This window comes from Pleurodeles waltl, chromosome 3_1 (genome assembly GCF_031143425.1).
Source record: "Pleurodeles waltl isolate 20211129_DDA chromosome 3_1, aPleWal1.hap1.20221129, whole genome shotgun sequence".
Classification (NCBI taxonomy): domain Eukaryota; kingdom Metazoa; phylum Chordata; class Amphibia; order Caudata; family Salamandridae; genus Pleurodeles; species Pleurodeles waltl.
The window spans coordinates 1,915,954,480-1,915,967,457 of NC_090440.1; the positions used below are offsets into that span (position 1 = coordinate 1,915,954,480).

At 43.6% G+C, this 12,978-nt stretch overlaps 1 protein-coding gene across 4 annotated transcripts in view; it reads left to right on the forward strand.

The window, feature by feature from the left end:
- The window catches only part of WDR81 (WD repeat domain 81), an 82,128-nt gene that overhangs the window by 15,515 nt on the left and 53,635 nt on the right, over positions 1-12,978 (forward strand). For all 4 annotated transcript variants that reach the window (XM_069226123.1, XM_069226126.1, XM_069226124.1 and 1 more), the window contains 2 exons: positions 3,028-3,135; positions 4,312-4,502. In XM_069226123.1, coding sequence (XP_069082224.1) covers positions 3,028-3,135; positions 4,312-4,502 — 299 coding nt within the window. The remainder of the gene's footprint in view (positions 1-3,027; positions 3,136-4,311; positions 4,503-12,978) is intronic.

A 12,978-nucleotide genomic window follows, 5' to 3' on the forward strand; every position in this document is an offset into this window, starting at 1 on the left:
ATTGTCTTTCAATTAATTTTGCTATGCTTTACAGCAGTGCGGCTATGTACATGCATTAGTATAGGTATGACACGGCTGTTGTCATTTTGTAGGTGCGTGCCAACACAAACGCATGCTTACAAAATAAGACAAGTATATTTTTTTTCTTTACCAATCCCAGATGGTTTAGTTAATAAAAGCTGCATGAAATGCACTTTTTGATATAGCACTAATGCACTTTTAGTAAAAGAAAGCGGAGTGGGTTTGGGCACTACAAGGAGGGAGGTGGAGTGGGAGAGAATTACATGAGTAGGGAGAGGAGGACAAGTGAGAGACAACAATGGGGAAGCACAGACAACAGAGGGTGGGTGGCGGGGAAGCACACAGTATGTGGAGGGTGGGCAGGAGGAGAAGCACACAGAGAGTGGGTGGACGGGGATAGTAAGCACAGACAACAGATGGGGAAGCACACGGAAAATGGTGGGTGAAGAAGTGGGGATGAGGAAGCCCACAGACACCCGATGAGGGTGTCCTTGGAGAAAGCATGAACAGCAACTGAGGGAGGGGTAGGGTGAGGAAAGAAACACACGGGGGAGAAAGAGGAACAAAAAGTATGCAAGGGAGACCGGTGGGTAATACCTTCACTCTTTTAGAATGCTTAAACAAAATTTTAAAAAGCAGCGCCTGAAAAGGGAGCAGTGGAAGGACGCAAAGAATGGGTCCATTCTCCAGGGAAGGGACAAACACCACAACATGAAGGAAAGCCACGGAATCTTACCAGTCAGAAGCAAGCAAATAAGTGACAATAAAGCCAACCAATGGTAAGCTTTGGGCGGGTTGTAAGCCCAGTGTAAGGTGGTAATGTTTCACAACAGACTGCACATGCGCGGTCTTAGGAAAGACCTAAAAATAAATAAGTTTTTGGGGGAAGAGATGGGACAGGGATCATCAAACAAGCTTTGGGTGGGAGGACACCACAAACTGGAAAAAAGAGCATGGACAAATTGCCCCCCCCCCCCCCCCCCCCCTCCCCTTCCCTTCTAGGAATGCCGGAAGCAAAATAAAAATAAGTATTTCCCTCACATCAGCATTGAAAGTTTTGGAAAGATAAAACTCATCCAGTGGTAAGGAAGATATGCCTGAGGGTGGGACAATCACAACAATAGGAAGGAAATCTATCAACTAAAGACAAGAGACTTAGTTAAACGTGAAAACCATCCAATTATAAGCAAGGTACTGAACCAAAGCCAAAACTTAATGATATATATGACAAGGCTGCAAAAAAGTAGCATTCTTGTGATGTTTGTATAAGTTATTTCTCATCGGAACCCCTGCTTTTGTTAAGAATTTCAGTAGTATTGTGGATTGTACAACAAGGCTAAGTAAGCGTAGCATACATCTCCTCAATGTTCCTGGCATCTGACATGAATTGCTGTCAGTGATATTTGTAAGGTGGCACGCTGCTATAAGGATGATTTGAAGTAACAAAAGACCCATCGCTTAGGTAACATAGAATAGGCACAGTTGTCACCAGCTTAAAACCCACAAAAACAACCATACAAGGCACTAAAAACTCAATGATGCCAAACTGTAATCTCTCATAGCATAATTCCATCATGTAAGACAGGGAAAATCAGTGAAAAAAAACTCAGTGTAAGTAACTGAAGTTCTCCTAAGCAATCTCAAATGTGGCATACAAACTCCATGATAGTTGTAACAATTACAAGCAAGTAAGAAAGCAAACCAGAATAGCCTTTACTACTCGTAGGTGAACAGTAGTATGCAGAATATTGAAATCCCCCACTAAGCACACACAAAAGACTTGTTCTAAGGGTGGATTGAAATGCGTCTTTTCTGCCCAGGGAAATGGGCTATAAATGCAGCTTACCTGCACTCAACACTGAAGCTACTTTAGTGCCTGCCGAAAAATAGCTACAGTGAAAGTCGTAAACTTGCCATAGTACCAGATGACAGACACAACAAGTAACTTTCTCATGCCTGCTTGCAGTGGATTAACGGGTAGGTGCCTCAAGGCAGCCCACAGGTTATGGCCGCCGCAGACAGTGTAACAAGTGTCTTCATCCAAGTCCGTCTGTATTTAAGCACACATGCTAGCACAATTCAGCTTTTAGCCAGCAAATACATTTTGTCTGGCCTTGTCACTGGGTCAGACTAACTAATGAAATGTCCTCTCTGATCTCCGCTAATAAGCAAAGTTTGTATCTACCATTATCTGGCATTCTAGCGTGCAGTTTTTAGCCATTTAGCTTTAATAAATCCTGAACAATGATCCTTCTTAAGTCAGTAATCCTTAGGATTTCTAATCAACCTGGCAGTTGCAAATTCAGGTCTATACTGCTTACCGAATAGTTTGGGATTCTTTATTCTAAGAAGGATTTGAACAAGTCCCTTTCAACTCAACAGGTCTAGCATTCTGTGATTTGAGAATATAGGGCCAGATGTACTAAAGTTTTTGAGTTCGCAAACAGACTGATTCACAGAGTCGTCCTATTTGGGACTGTAGAAAAACATTTTGGTGTGTATGAAACTCAAATTTGATTCAGTAATGCATAACCAAATCGCGATATGGGTTTGTGACCAAATATAGATTCAGGATTTAGAAGGGACATCCCTTCAAACCACTGAATCGGAATGGTATGTATTAATGTTTTGCAACCAAATTTCGATAGCAAAACATTAATAGTTTACATTAATATACACGAGGTAGGTCGATTTGGGACCCTCTTAGAATCGCTAATTTTAAATTAAAGCTTTCATACATTAGGAATTGAGATTTCCAAATTGCAATTTGTTAAAAATTCCAATTTTGACATCGCGATTGCTAATCTTTATACATATGGTCCTTAGTCTCCTGTTAGCTGTGTTCTTGGACATCTAAGCTCGAGTGTCCGTTGCACTCAATACCCCATTTGCAATGTCTTTACTGACTTGGCTCTACCTTTTGACATAAAGGACTTTGTTTACGTTTCTGCTTTCCCATGCTCCCAATCCTTGTTGACTAACCATCATTCTCTTTCTCATTTTTAGACACTGCCTGTAAAATGGTGAGGTGGTTGTCTGCCAAGCTTGGTCCGACGGTCACATCTAAATCAATCTCAAGGAACCTACTTCGACTTCACACATCCTGCTATGCTGGTAACGTTCTCAAACCTATTCAACTACATGAAATCGATGCTTGGTGCTGTATCACAGCAGCCATAGGAAAAACACTCTATTTGGGAAGTACTAGCAGGAAGGGCAACTGTTATAGGCAAAGCCTAACACTGGGGTTGTCAGATGCATTGATTGCGAGTGGTGACTTCCTCTTCTGTCTGTTCCCTTATCTTGGTTCCTGCAAAATCACATGGCTTGATTCTCTCATACGGGCCACTTGTACCTATTTTACCCTCTTTCTATGCCTAATGCTCTTACCTCGTACATCTTCATGGCTGCTTGTTCTGTTGTCCCTGTGCTTTGTCCTTCCTACATCACCATCATTCTCTCACTTTCTGTTTATTATCTATGCCCCTCATGTCTACTCATCTTCGCCCCTCATCTCTTGTTACTGCCTCTCATCCCTTGGATTTATCCACTCTCTTTATCCACTCTTGGTGGTGGTCAGGACCGCCGCTGTTGCGGCGTCTGACTGCCACATTAAAACCCTGGTGGTTAGACATCTGGGGAACCACCAGGATCCATGATCCCGGCGGCATGGCAGTGGCGGAGATCAAAATCTGCGAAGGCAGCGCTGCCCTGCGGATTATGACCTTGTTCTCCCCCAACCTTTTCATAGCAGTAACACCACCATGAAAAGGCTGGCAGAGAACAGGTGCAAGGGGCCACAGGGGGACCACTGCCCATACCATTGGCATGGACAGTGCAAGGGCCCTCCTGCCCAGTACCCTTGCAGTGTTAGACAGTGAACACTGCGGGCTACAGCATTGCTGCCGGCTCGATTGCAAGCCGGAGACAACGCTGTAGCCTTTTTCCTGCTAGGCTGCCGGGCGGACACTAAGGTTGGGAGTTTGTCAGACAGGCTTTCCATCCGCCAAACTCGAAATGAGGCCCATAGTAGTGTTCTGAAATTCTCACGCTGGCTGGAGATCATGAGAAAGCACTGGAGTTGTGTCTGTTATTTACACCATGATCACCAAGTGTTTGAGGTAAAGGCTTTCAGCTCTGTGTAGATGTTAGAGTTTTGGGGACAGATTGATCTTGAGCTGTCATCAAAAGACCTATAGATTGGCTAATGCTGTCTATTATGTTCTGGTCAGTGATGGACACCTCTCTGTCTTCTTCCTTTGTGATTGCTAAAGTACTGTTCTTTTCCAGGCCAGCTCAGGCAGCAGTTTATCCCCAGAGGGGATGAAAGTGACTCTTTCAACAGTGGTAATATCTACCAGAAGAGACCAGTATTTGGGGATCAAGTGTCTAAACCCGTGATGGACTGTCTCATGTACGTGGCACACCTGTATGGAGAGCCAGTCTTGACCTACCAGTTCCTGCCATACATCAGTTACCTGGTTAGTATTCATTATTTTGATTGGATGGTTGTGGGAGTGACTGGAGGGTAATATGCAGCAATGCTCAATTGGTGATACAACATGGACCCATGCAAGTTGTTCTTACAAATGCTTAGAGTGTTAGTGCACGATGTAGATGGGGCCAGGGCACTGGATATGAGGAACAGAGTGCTAGTCCTTACACGAGAAACAGGATCAATGCAGCTGAGGGTTCAGGACAGAAATGCAGCAGGAATGGACAATGAAACCCGGCAGTGTAGTCAGAGTGAGAAGCACACCACCACATATGTCCTGAAGTCCTGGTGGTACTATTCAGTAGACGTTAGTGGGGAGCAGGTTTCCACATAGGTTCCTCAACTGCATTGCACACTTTGAGTGAGACTGAATGTGTTCTGTAGTGTGGTCTTAGGAAGTAGATGATTGTTGGTGGAACTGGAGGAGTGTCTCGTTGCATAGTCTTATTTCTGAGGAACTCAGACACTTTTCCCCTCTTAGAAAATACACCAGGAAAGAGTCTATAAGGTTATTCGAATATTCGTCCGGAAGTGTCTGGGGTAATAAAAGCAATATGTCCCCATGTTTCTTTCCAGCTGCTTATTTGGCTGCGGTATTCTGAACATCTTGTTGATGGAAGACTTGGTATTTTTGTCAGGCTGCAATAGAGAGGGTTTGCGTTATCCTACTAATATGGTTCACCTTCCTAAAGAAAAGGAGGTCTGATACCTAAGGTGCTGTCATGCTGGTTCTTTCAGTATGAAAATCAGTTGAATGACATGCATTTAAGTCAAACCATTCTAAACCTAAGATAGGTCATTTTGAATGAGTTTTTGTAAATTCCGGTACAAAACTGGGTCAACTGGAGTTAAAGCGGGAGAGGCCTTGTGTCTTTCACAGCATTACGTCTGGTGGAAATAAGAACTGTATTATTATGCATAATAGTTTGGTAATAAAACTTGCCCAGGCTAGGGCTGGAAAGGTCTTTCAAATGTTTTGAAGTTGACTGCTGGAGAAATGTTCAAAAATATCTAGCTAAGAATTACGATTTGTACGAAGATTTGTAAAGGGATTGTAAAGTCTGGTTCTATGACTGGCAGGGCAGGTCTGCATTGTGTTTATCAGCTACCATGGAGGAGTTAAGATGTAACCAACCCTCACTTTTACCTACCCATCTTAAAGGTCATATTCTGGACTGGTATCTCTCATTGAGTATTGGTATCAATTCAGGACTACTGCTCTCTGGTCTAATCGCTCTCTGTAGGGCCTGCGTTTGTAAGCATTGCAAGACATTTCTACTATTTACAATGATGTCAAAAACATCTCTCTTGGCTAACTTACTCAAATAAACCTAACTGGTCATGGGCTAGAATCACACTTCAGATGGCTCAATTTTATAATTCTAGATATTCTACCATTAGGAATTAGCATATTTCTTTAAAGTCATTCATGGACTATCTTCCTAATTAAATCACATGGTCTAATGAGTACTAAACAAATAAAGGTATTACTAAACGAATAAAGGAGAGCAAAGACTAATGAGCAACAAGTAATGCATCATGTATTAATAAATCCAGCTTATTACTTTCTAGAGGCAATGGTAATAAAAATGTCCACATTCAGTCCTCCAATAACTTTGAAAAGGCCATCTAAGACAGAAGCATTTCCAATTCCTTTAAGCTTTCTTCTTTTTAATTGCAGTCATGTAAGATGTGAGCCCATCTAATATGTTTCATCCCTAACATGGGACTTCATCAGGGGTGTAAAAACATATATACAGAAAAGAAACGAAGAAAAGAAAACATGTAACTTTATAATTCCTACAAGGAATTACTTTCATATCAAAGATAGCTTATTTCCATCAAATAGTAATGTCTATCTCAAAAACTCACTTGAGAATATATAAGGCAACCCATATTTGTCAACAATGACACCATTCTGGACTTTAGTTTCGTATATGTTATTCATGCTTTGTAGGAAGTTGGCGTGGTGTGTAGTGGGTACCTAAGGTACTAAGACCTTATACCAGGTCCAGGTATCCCCTATTAGTGTAGTGTAGGAAGTGTCTAGAAGCCAGGCTCTCTAGAGGTAGCTGTGGATGAGCAGCCAAGGCCTATCTAGGAGACATGCAAAGCTCATGCAATACCACTGTAGCCACACAGCACTCACACACTTGAAAGAAAACACTCAGTGTTGCAAAAATAAAGGTACTTTATTTTAGTGACACAATACCAAAAAATACTACAGCCTCCAATAGGAGGTAGGTAACACACTAAATATATACACTTCAATAGGCACAGTAAGTGATAGAAAACAGTGCAAATACAATTGGACCTAGAGGGAGCCCAAACCATATACAAAAAAAAAAAAAATGGAATGCGAACACAGGACCCCCACCTAGGTAAGTGGAAGATGTGGAGGGGCGCTGGGGGTACTATGAAACCCCAAAGGTAAGTACCACTGTGCCCCCCAGCGACCAGCAGAAAAGGAGTAAGTTACTTTCTCCAAACCACCCAAAAGGAAGAAAAAGAAGAAAATGCATCACCCACACAAGACTGCCAGAAACCAGCAGTGGATTCCTGAAAAGGAAGACCTGTGAAAGAATGGGACCAAGTCCAGAAGTCACAGAAGAGTTCAGGAGGAGGAGAAGGAGGAGGAGGAGGAGCTACTACCCACCCAGCTCTGGATGCAGGAGTTGGTTGACAGTGAGACGAAGGCCGTCAGGAATGCAGCCCTGGAGCAGGTGAAGAGTTCCTGGAGGATGCAGTTGACGTACCACGACGGGTGAAGGATTGCAGTCAGTCAGTGGCGTGGAAAAGCCACCAACAAGCCTTTGCAAAGGGAAAAGTTGCGGTGAAGCAAAAGTGGAGCTGCTGGGGATCAGCAAGGTCCAGGAGGACTCAATCCTCAGCAAGGCAGATAGTCCACAGAAGAAGAGGCAGCCCCCACAGGAGACCCCCTGGATGAGGAACCAGGATTCGCAGAGGAGCCCACGCTGCACAAATGAAGAAGAGTCGCACGCTGCAGAAGAAGCATGCAGAGGGTTGTGCGTTGCAGGAAGGAGTGCTGGGGCTACACAGACCCTGAAGATCCCTTGGAGAAGCAAACAAGCCTTGGCAGCTGGAAGAGACTCAGTGCATGGGGTTACTGCCCTGGGTGGGAAGGCAAGGGCTTACCTCCACCAAAGTTGGACAGCTGGCAGAGAGGACCAAGAGGACTAATCCAGACCACCACTGGTGATGCAAGACCCATGCAGCTCAGGATGAGAGGAGATCCACGCAGCCGGTCATCGTTGCAGTTGGTGCCTGCGGATGTAGGGGAGTGACTCCTTCACTAAGAGAGATTCCTTCTTCCTTCTCGTGCAGACTGAAGACTTGTAGCCCTCAGACGTTTCACAGCTGGGGAAATGTTGCAGAAGCTAGAAGGAGTCGTGGAAACAATGTTGCAAGCAGAGTCTTCAGATTGTCGGTTCCTGGAGGGTCCAGTTGTGGTTCCAGTAGCTAGAAGTCGAAGTAATGTTTGTAGAGGAGTCCTGCTGGAATCTTGCAAGCTGAGTTTGAGGTCTCACCCAAGAGAGAGACCCTAAATAGTCCTGAAAGGGGGATTGGTCACCTAGCCAGGTGACCACCTGTCAGGAGGGGTCTCTGACGTAACCTGCTTGACCTGGCCACTCAGATGCTCAGAGAGGTCCCTGCCAACCTTGGATTCAAGATGGCAGAACCCAGGGACCCTCTGGAGGAGCTCTGGGCACCACCCCTGGGGTGGTGATGGACAGGGGAGTGGTCACTCCCCCTTTCGCACGAGAGCAGGGACTGGAGGTCCCTGAACCAGTGTAGACTGGTTTATGCACGGAGGGCACAAAATGTGCTCTTCAAAGCATACCAGTGGCTTGGGGAGGCTACCCTTCCCCAAGCCATGTAACACCTATTTCCAAAGAGAGAGGGTGTTACCCCCCTCTCCCAAAGGAAATCCTTTGTTCTGCCTTCCTGGGCTTGAGCTGTTCAAACAGCAAGAGGGCCGAAACCTGTCTGTGGGTTGGCAGAAGCTGGGGCTGCCCGGAAAACCCTAGAATGTTGGTAGGAACAATGCCGGGGGTCCTCTAAAGAGCCCCCAGAGTGCATGGAATCTTACGTCCAATACTGGCAACAGTATTGGGTTATGATTCTGACATGTTCGATACCAAACATGCCTAGGTTCGGAGTTGCCATTATATAGCTGGACATAGGTAGTGACCTATGTCCAGCACACGCATAAAATGGTGTCCCCGCATTCGCGAAGTCCATGAAAATGGCACTCGAGTTTGTGGGTGCACCTGTGCTAGTGCAGGGATGCCCTCGCACACAGGTACTTCCACCCTGCCCTCTGGGCTAGGAGGGCCTACCATAGGGTTGACTTGCAGTGATCTGGTGCGATGACCTGTGGTGAAAATGGTGCATGCACCCTTTCACACAGGCTGCAATGGCAGGCTTGCAGATATACTCTGCGTGGGCTCCCCACAGGTGGCATAGTACATGCTGTAGCCCATGGGGGCCCTGGTACGCCAATGCCCTGGGTACCATATACTACGGACTTCCTTGGGGGCACGAGTATGCCAAATGTGGAGTGAAAATGGGACAAGTTACCAAGTTAGAAAGGAGAGAGCATAATCACTGGGGTCCTGGTTAGCAGGATCCCAGTGAACACAGTGAAACACACTGACGACAGGCAGAAAATGGGGGTAACCATGCCAAGAAAGAGGGTACCTTCCTACAGACTTGTAATTTACAATTAGAGAACTCCCATATACATTATATGCTCGTATTTTCTAAAATACGGTACATTGTTCCTGACACTGCATTTTCATCTGTCTATGAGGAGATGTTACTCAGAAGTGCAATGTATATAACATGCCACTCTCCCAGAGCGCTACCTCCAACAAACCTACATGTCCATGTCGTGATCACATGCATAATGCTCATACAAAATAAACAGACAGCGTAAAAGCATGCCTGAAATCAAAGCTGTTTGTTAACCAAAACGCCCCTTCAACTAATAGGCGGTCATTCATCAATAAAAATTGCCTGCAATTCTATTATGAGTTTACACCGTAATGAAACGTGCAAACATCGCAAATAAGTTTGTTACTATTTCCAACGTACCTGTCTCCATAACACTGTAGTCTTTTCGATGCACTCGCTAAACAAACAGGCAGCAGAACGACATTTTGGATAAGGTGATATAGGGTGTGTTGTTTAAGAAAAAGGCTTCGAGATCAGATGTGCTGTTACACTGTCTTGATAGTCTAAAGATGGCATCATTGTTGGCCTCTTGGTCAACATGATTTAATTTATAAATTCTCAAGTGAGTTATTTGATATAGCCATTAGTGAAGGTAACAAGGTATCTTTTGATACAGAAATCATTCCTAGATGGAATTATAAAGTATGTGTTTTCTTTTCTTTTTTCAGTTTCTATTCCTTTTCAGAAATGAATGTATGAAATGGATTGTTGAAGTGATAATGGAAGTAGTATGTGCTGATTATATTGAAACATTCCATGAATTATTGTAAGTAACAAAAATGAATTTTGTATTTCTGATACAGTATACAAAATATAATAATATTATGAAAGTAGGAGAAATGTAGGAACTATGATGTTATAGATAAGGTACTTTCCTTGTATTATGTATGAGAATGTAGAGGATATGTAATCGTAATCGTATTTATATAGCGCTTACTACCCCTGACCAGGCGTCAAAATATGTGTTAATCAATGATCTTTAGAAATGTTTGGATAACAGGTTTGTATACAGTTTTACTACTATAGAAGTGATGCATTTGAATATATTACACCACGTTAGCCCATTTGGGGATATTGCTCACTTGATATGTAAAAATAAGGGATGGTTGTTTGGTGGAGCTGTTTTTTTTTTTTTATGTTGTGTTGTAAATATATGTTTGTGGCATGTGTAGCTGTAAATACGCATGTTAGGCATACTCCTGCCATCTAGTTTTGGGCCTGGACGTGTACAACTTGTTTTTGTTCATAGAAGTCTTTCAAGTCATGAGGTGTAGTGATTCATCCCGGAACAGATGTATACAGGCTAAGTAACGGATTTTATTTTATATTTTTTTTTTACAGCCCTGATGAAATGTGTTAGCTGGGCTACCATCTTATATGATTGCAATTGAAGAGAATAAGAAATAAAAGGACTTAAAAACAAAAAAGTCTGGGCTAACATCTTCCATAATAGCAATTCTGAAGAAGGAAGAATAAACTGATTAAAAAGGCCATCCGCTATAGATGTGTTTTCTAAAGTTATTGATGGACTGAATATGGACATTTTTATGACCATCACCTGAAGAATATAATGTGGCACTTTGGGCCATATTCAAGCCCCCGCCACCCCGGCAACATATCATGGACCATGTAAGGAATTGGTTTATTGTTTGGGGTGGGTGACTGCCCAACACTTGACACACTGAACCTTCCAAGCCACTAAATTAAACTGAGCTCAACACACTGGAAGCTATGGCACAGAGCAAACATGCATAACATAGGGCAATTTGTAAAATATTTATGCAGTACCAAAACAGTAATAAAGTCAAAATGCGAGCAATATAAATCCCAAACCAAATTAGAGAGTAAAATTTAATAAACAAAATGTATAAAATATAATCAGGGGAACTGGAGATAATAATTTTTAAAAATGTAAGTACAAATACCACCCCCTCAGCCCCCAAAAAAAGCACAAAGCGCCTATAGTAGTTAATGGTTACGATAGACTGGGACCTAGGGGGCAAGTTGAGGCTGACCACTATGAAACACGGGTCTCATACACCCAACAAGTTCATCCTAGCCAAAGGTTTTACCTTCCGATGCAGTCTTTTAATACCCAAACCACCACAAGAGTACACCTCTAAGGCCCCGCCGATCCTCAGTGGAGTCACTTCAAGATCCACAGGGTGTCAGACAGAAGCCAACAGCAAGGTCCACACCAGGTTCAGTTGCCTTTGGTCAACTGGGTACTTCAGGAAAAAGCCTGTTGCAGCTTGATGTCTCCCTTTAGCCACATGGGAGACCAGCCAGCTCACCCTTGAAGCCCACTTCTTTATCCTGGGTACATCCAGTCCTCCAGGGTTTCTCCTGGGTCACCGACAGTAGGTCAAGACCTCTTCTGATCTTCTACAGGTACAGAAAGTATTCTGAACTGAGTGCCTGGAGGTGCCATTTGATGCCTACCAGTAGCTTGTGGGTGGGAATGACACCTGGGCATGCCCCAACGAGTGGATTAAAAGTTCCCAGGGCCAATCCTACTCACTGTGGGCCTTTTCAAGGTGGGGAAAGTCTTCAACCGTACCAAAGAAGGGCTTTGAGAGCTGAGGGGTGTGTGGGGAGTGTTCTATGATAATGCTGGTGTCCTCTTACATCTAGCACTAAAATAGAGTTTGAGGCAGCCACTGTACCCACAACAAACCCAGAGACTGATATCTAGTACAATGAAAGTAGAGTCCTTCAGCAACCAGACAGTGTATCCAAGAGTTCGCTTGGATTCCTGTTCTCATCCTTTTCAAGTGTGTCCCAAGGGTTATAGGTAAACCAAGAGACAAGTGTGGTAGCAAAAACGGCGAGTCTCTCAGCAACTAGAGAGTGGATCTAAAAGAATTAGCTTGGCTTCTTGTTCGTTCCCCTTTGAAGTGTGCCCTAAGTGTTATCTGTGAACCAATCAGACCTGTGAAGCTTTTTAACTGTAGTGTCAGAAAGGATGTCCACGCCCCCCACCCAGCATATTCTGTGGAGTTTAGCAAAGTCATCTGTGCCCTTTCATGTCAGCCAATGGTTTGCTAGGGGGGGACATTTCACATCTGTTCAATGTTAATTAATGGCTAGGAGAACCTGGATAGCCAGGGCACATTAGCCACCTGGAATGGCAGACAGGGAAAAAAACTACTTTCTAAAAGTTCGATTTTTGTTAATATTTATTAAAAATCAGACTTCACTGTTGAATTTTATTTTTAGCAACTATTTAAATAGTTGTTTATTTTTCTAGCTGGTTCCATTCCTGAGCTACAGTATTAGTATTTTGATCTATACTCTGGTTTTCTGCATGGGAGTGCTAGGCCTGTCACAGTGAAAATAACTTAATAGTGTTAATCATTGTAAGGACATGTTACCATTACATTTTTACCTGCCCTACTTTTAAATACCATGCACCTTGCCTTGTGGGCTACGACGTCTACATGGGGGTGACTTATTATTATTTAAAGGGGAGGTTTTCATCTGTCCAAAAGGGTTTAATTTAACAGGACGTAGTGCATGTTTTGCACTATTACTGTCAGGCTACAGAGGTAGGTCTGAAGCAGTGTTTGCACAGCCACTGTAGTGGATGGCACAATACGTGCCCCAGCCCACTCGTGGCATTCAACTTCAAGGCCCTTAGTACACTTTGGGCCAGATGTAGCAAAGGTTTTTACCCATTCTGTGTCTATGGGGGAAAAAGTGTT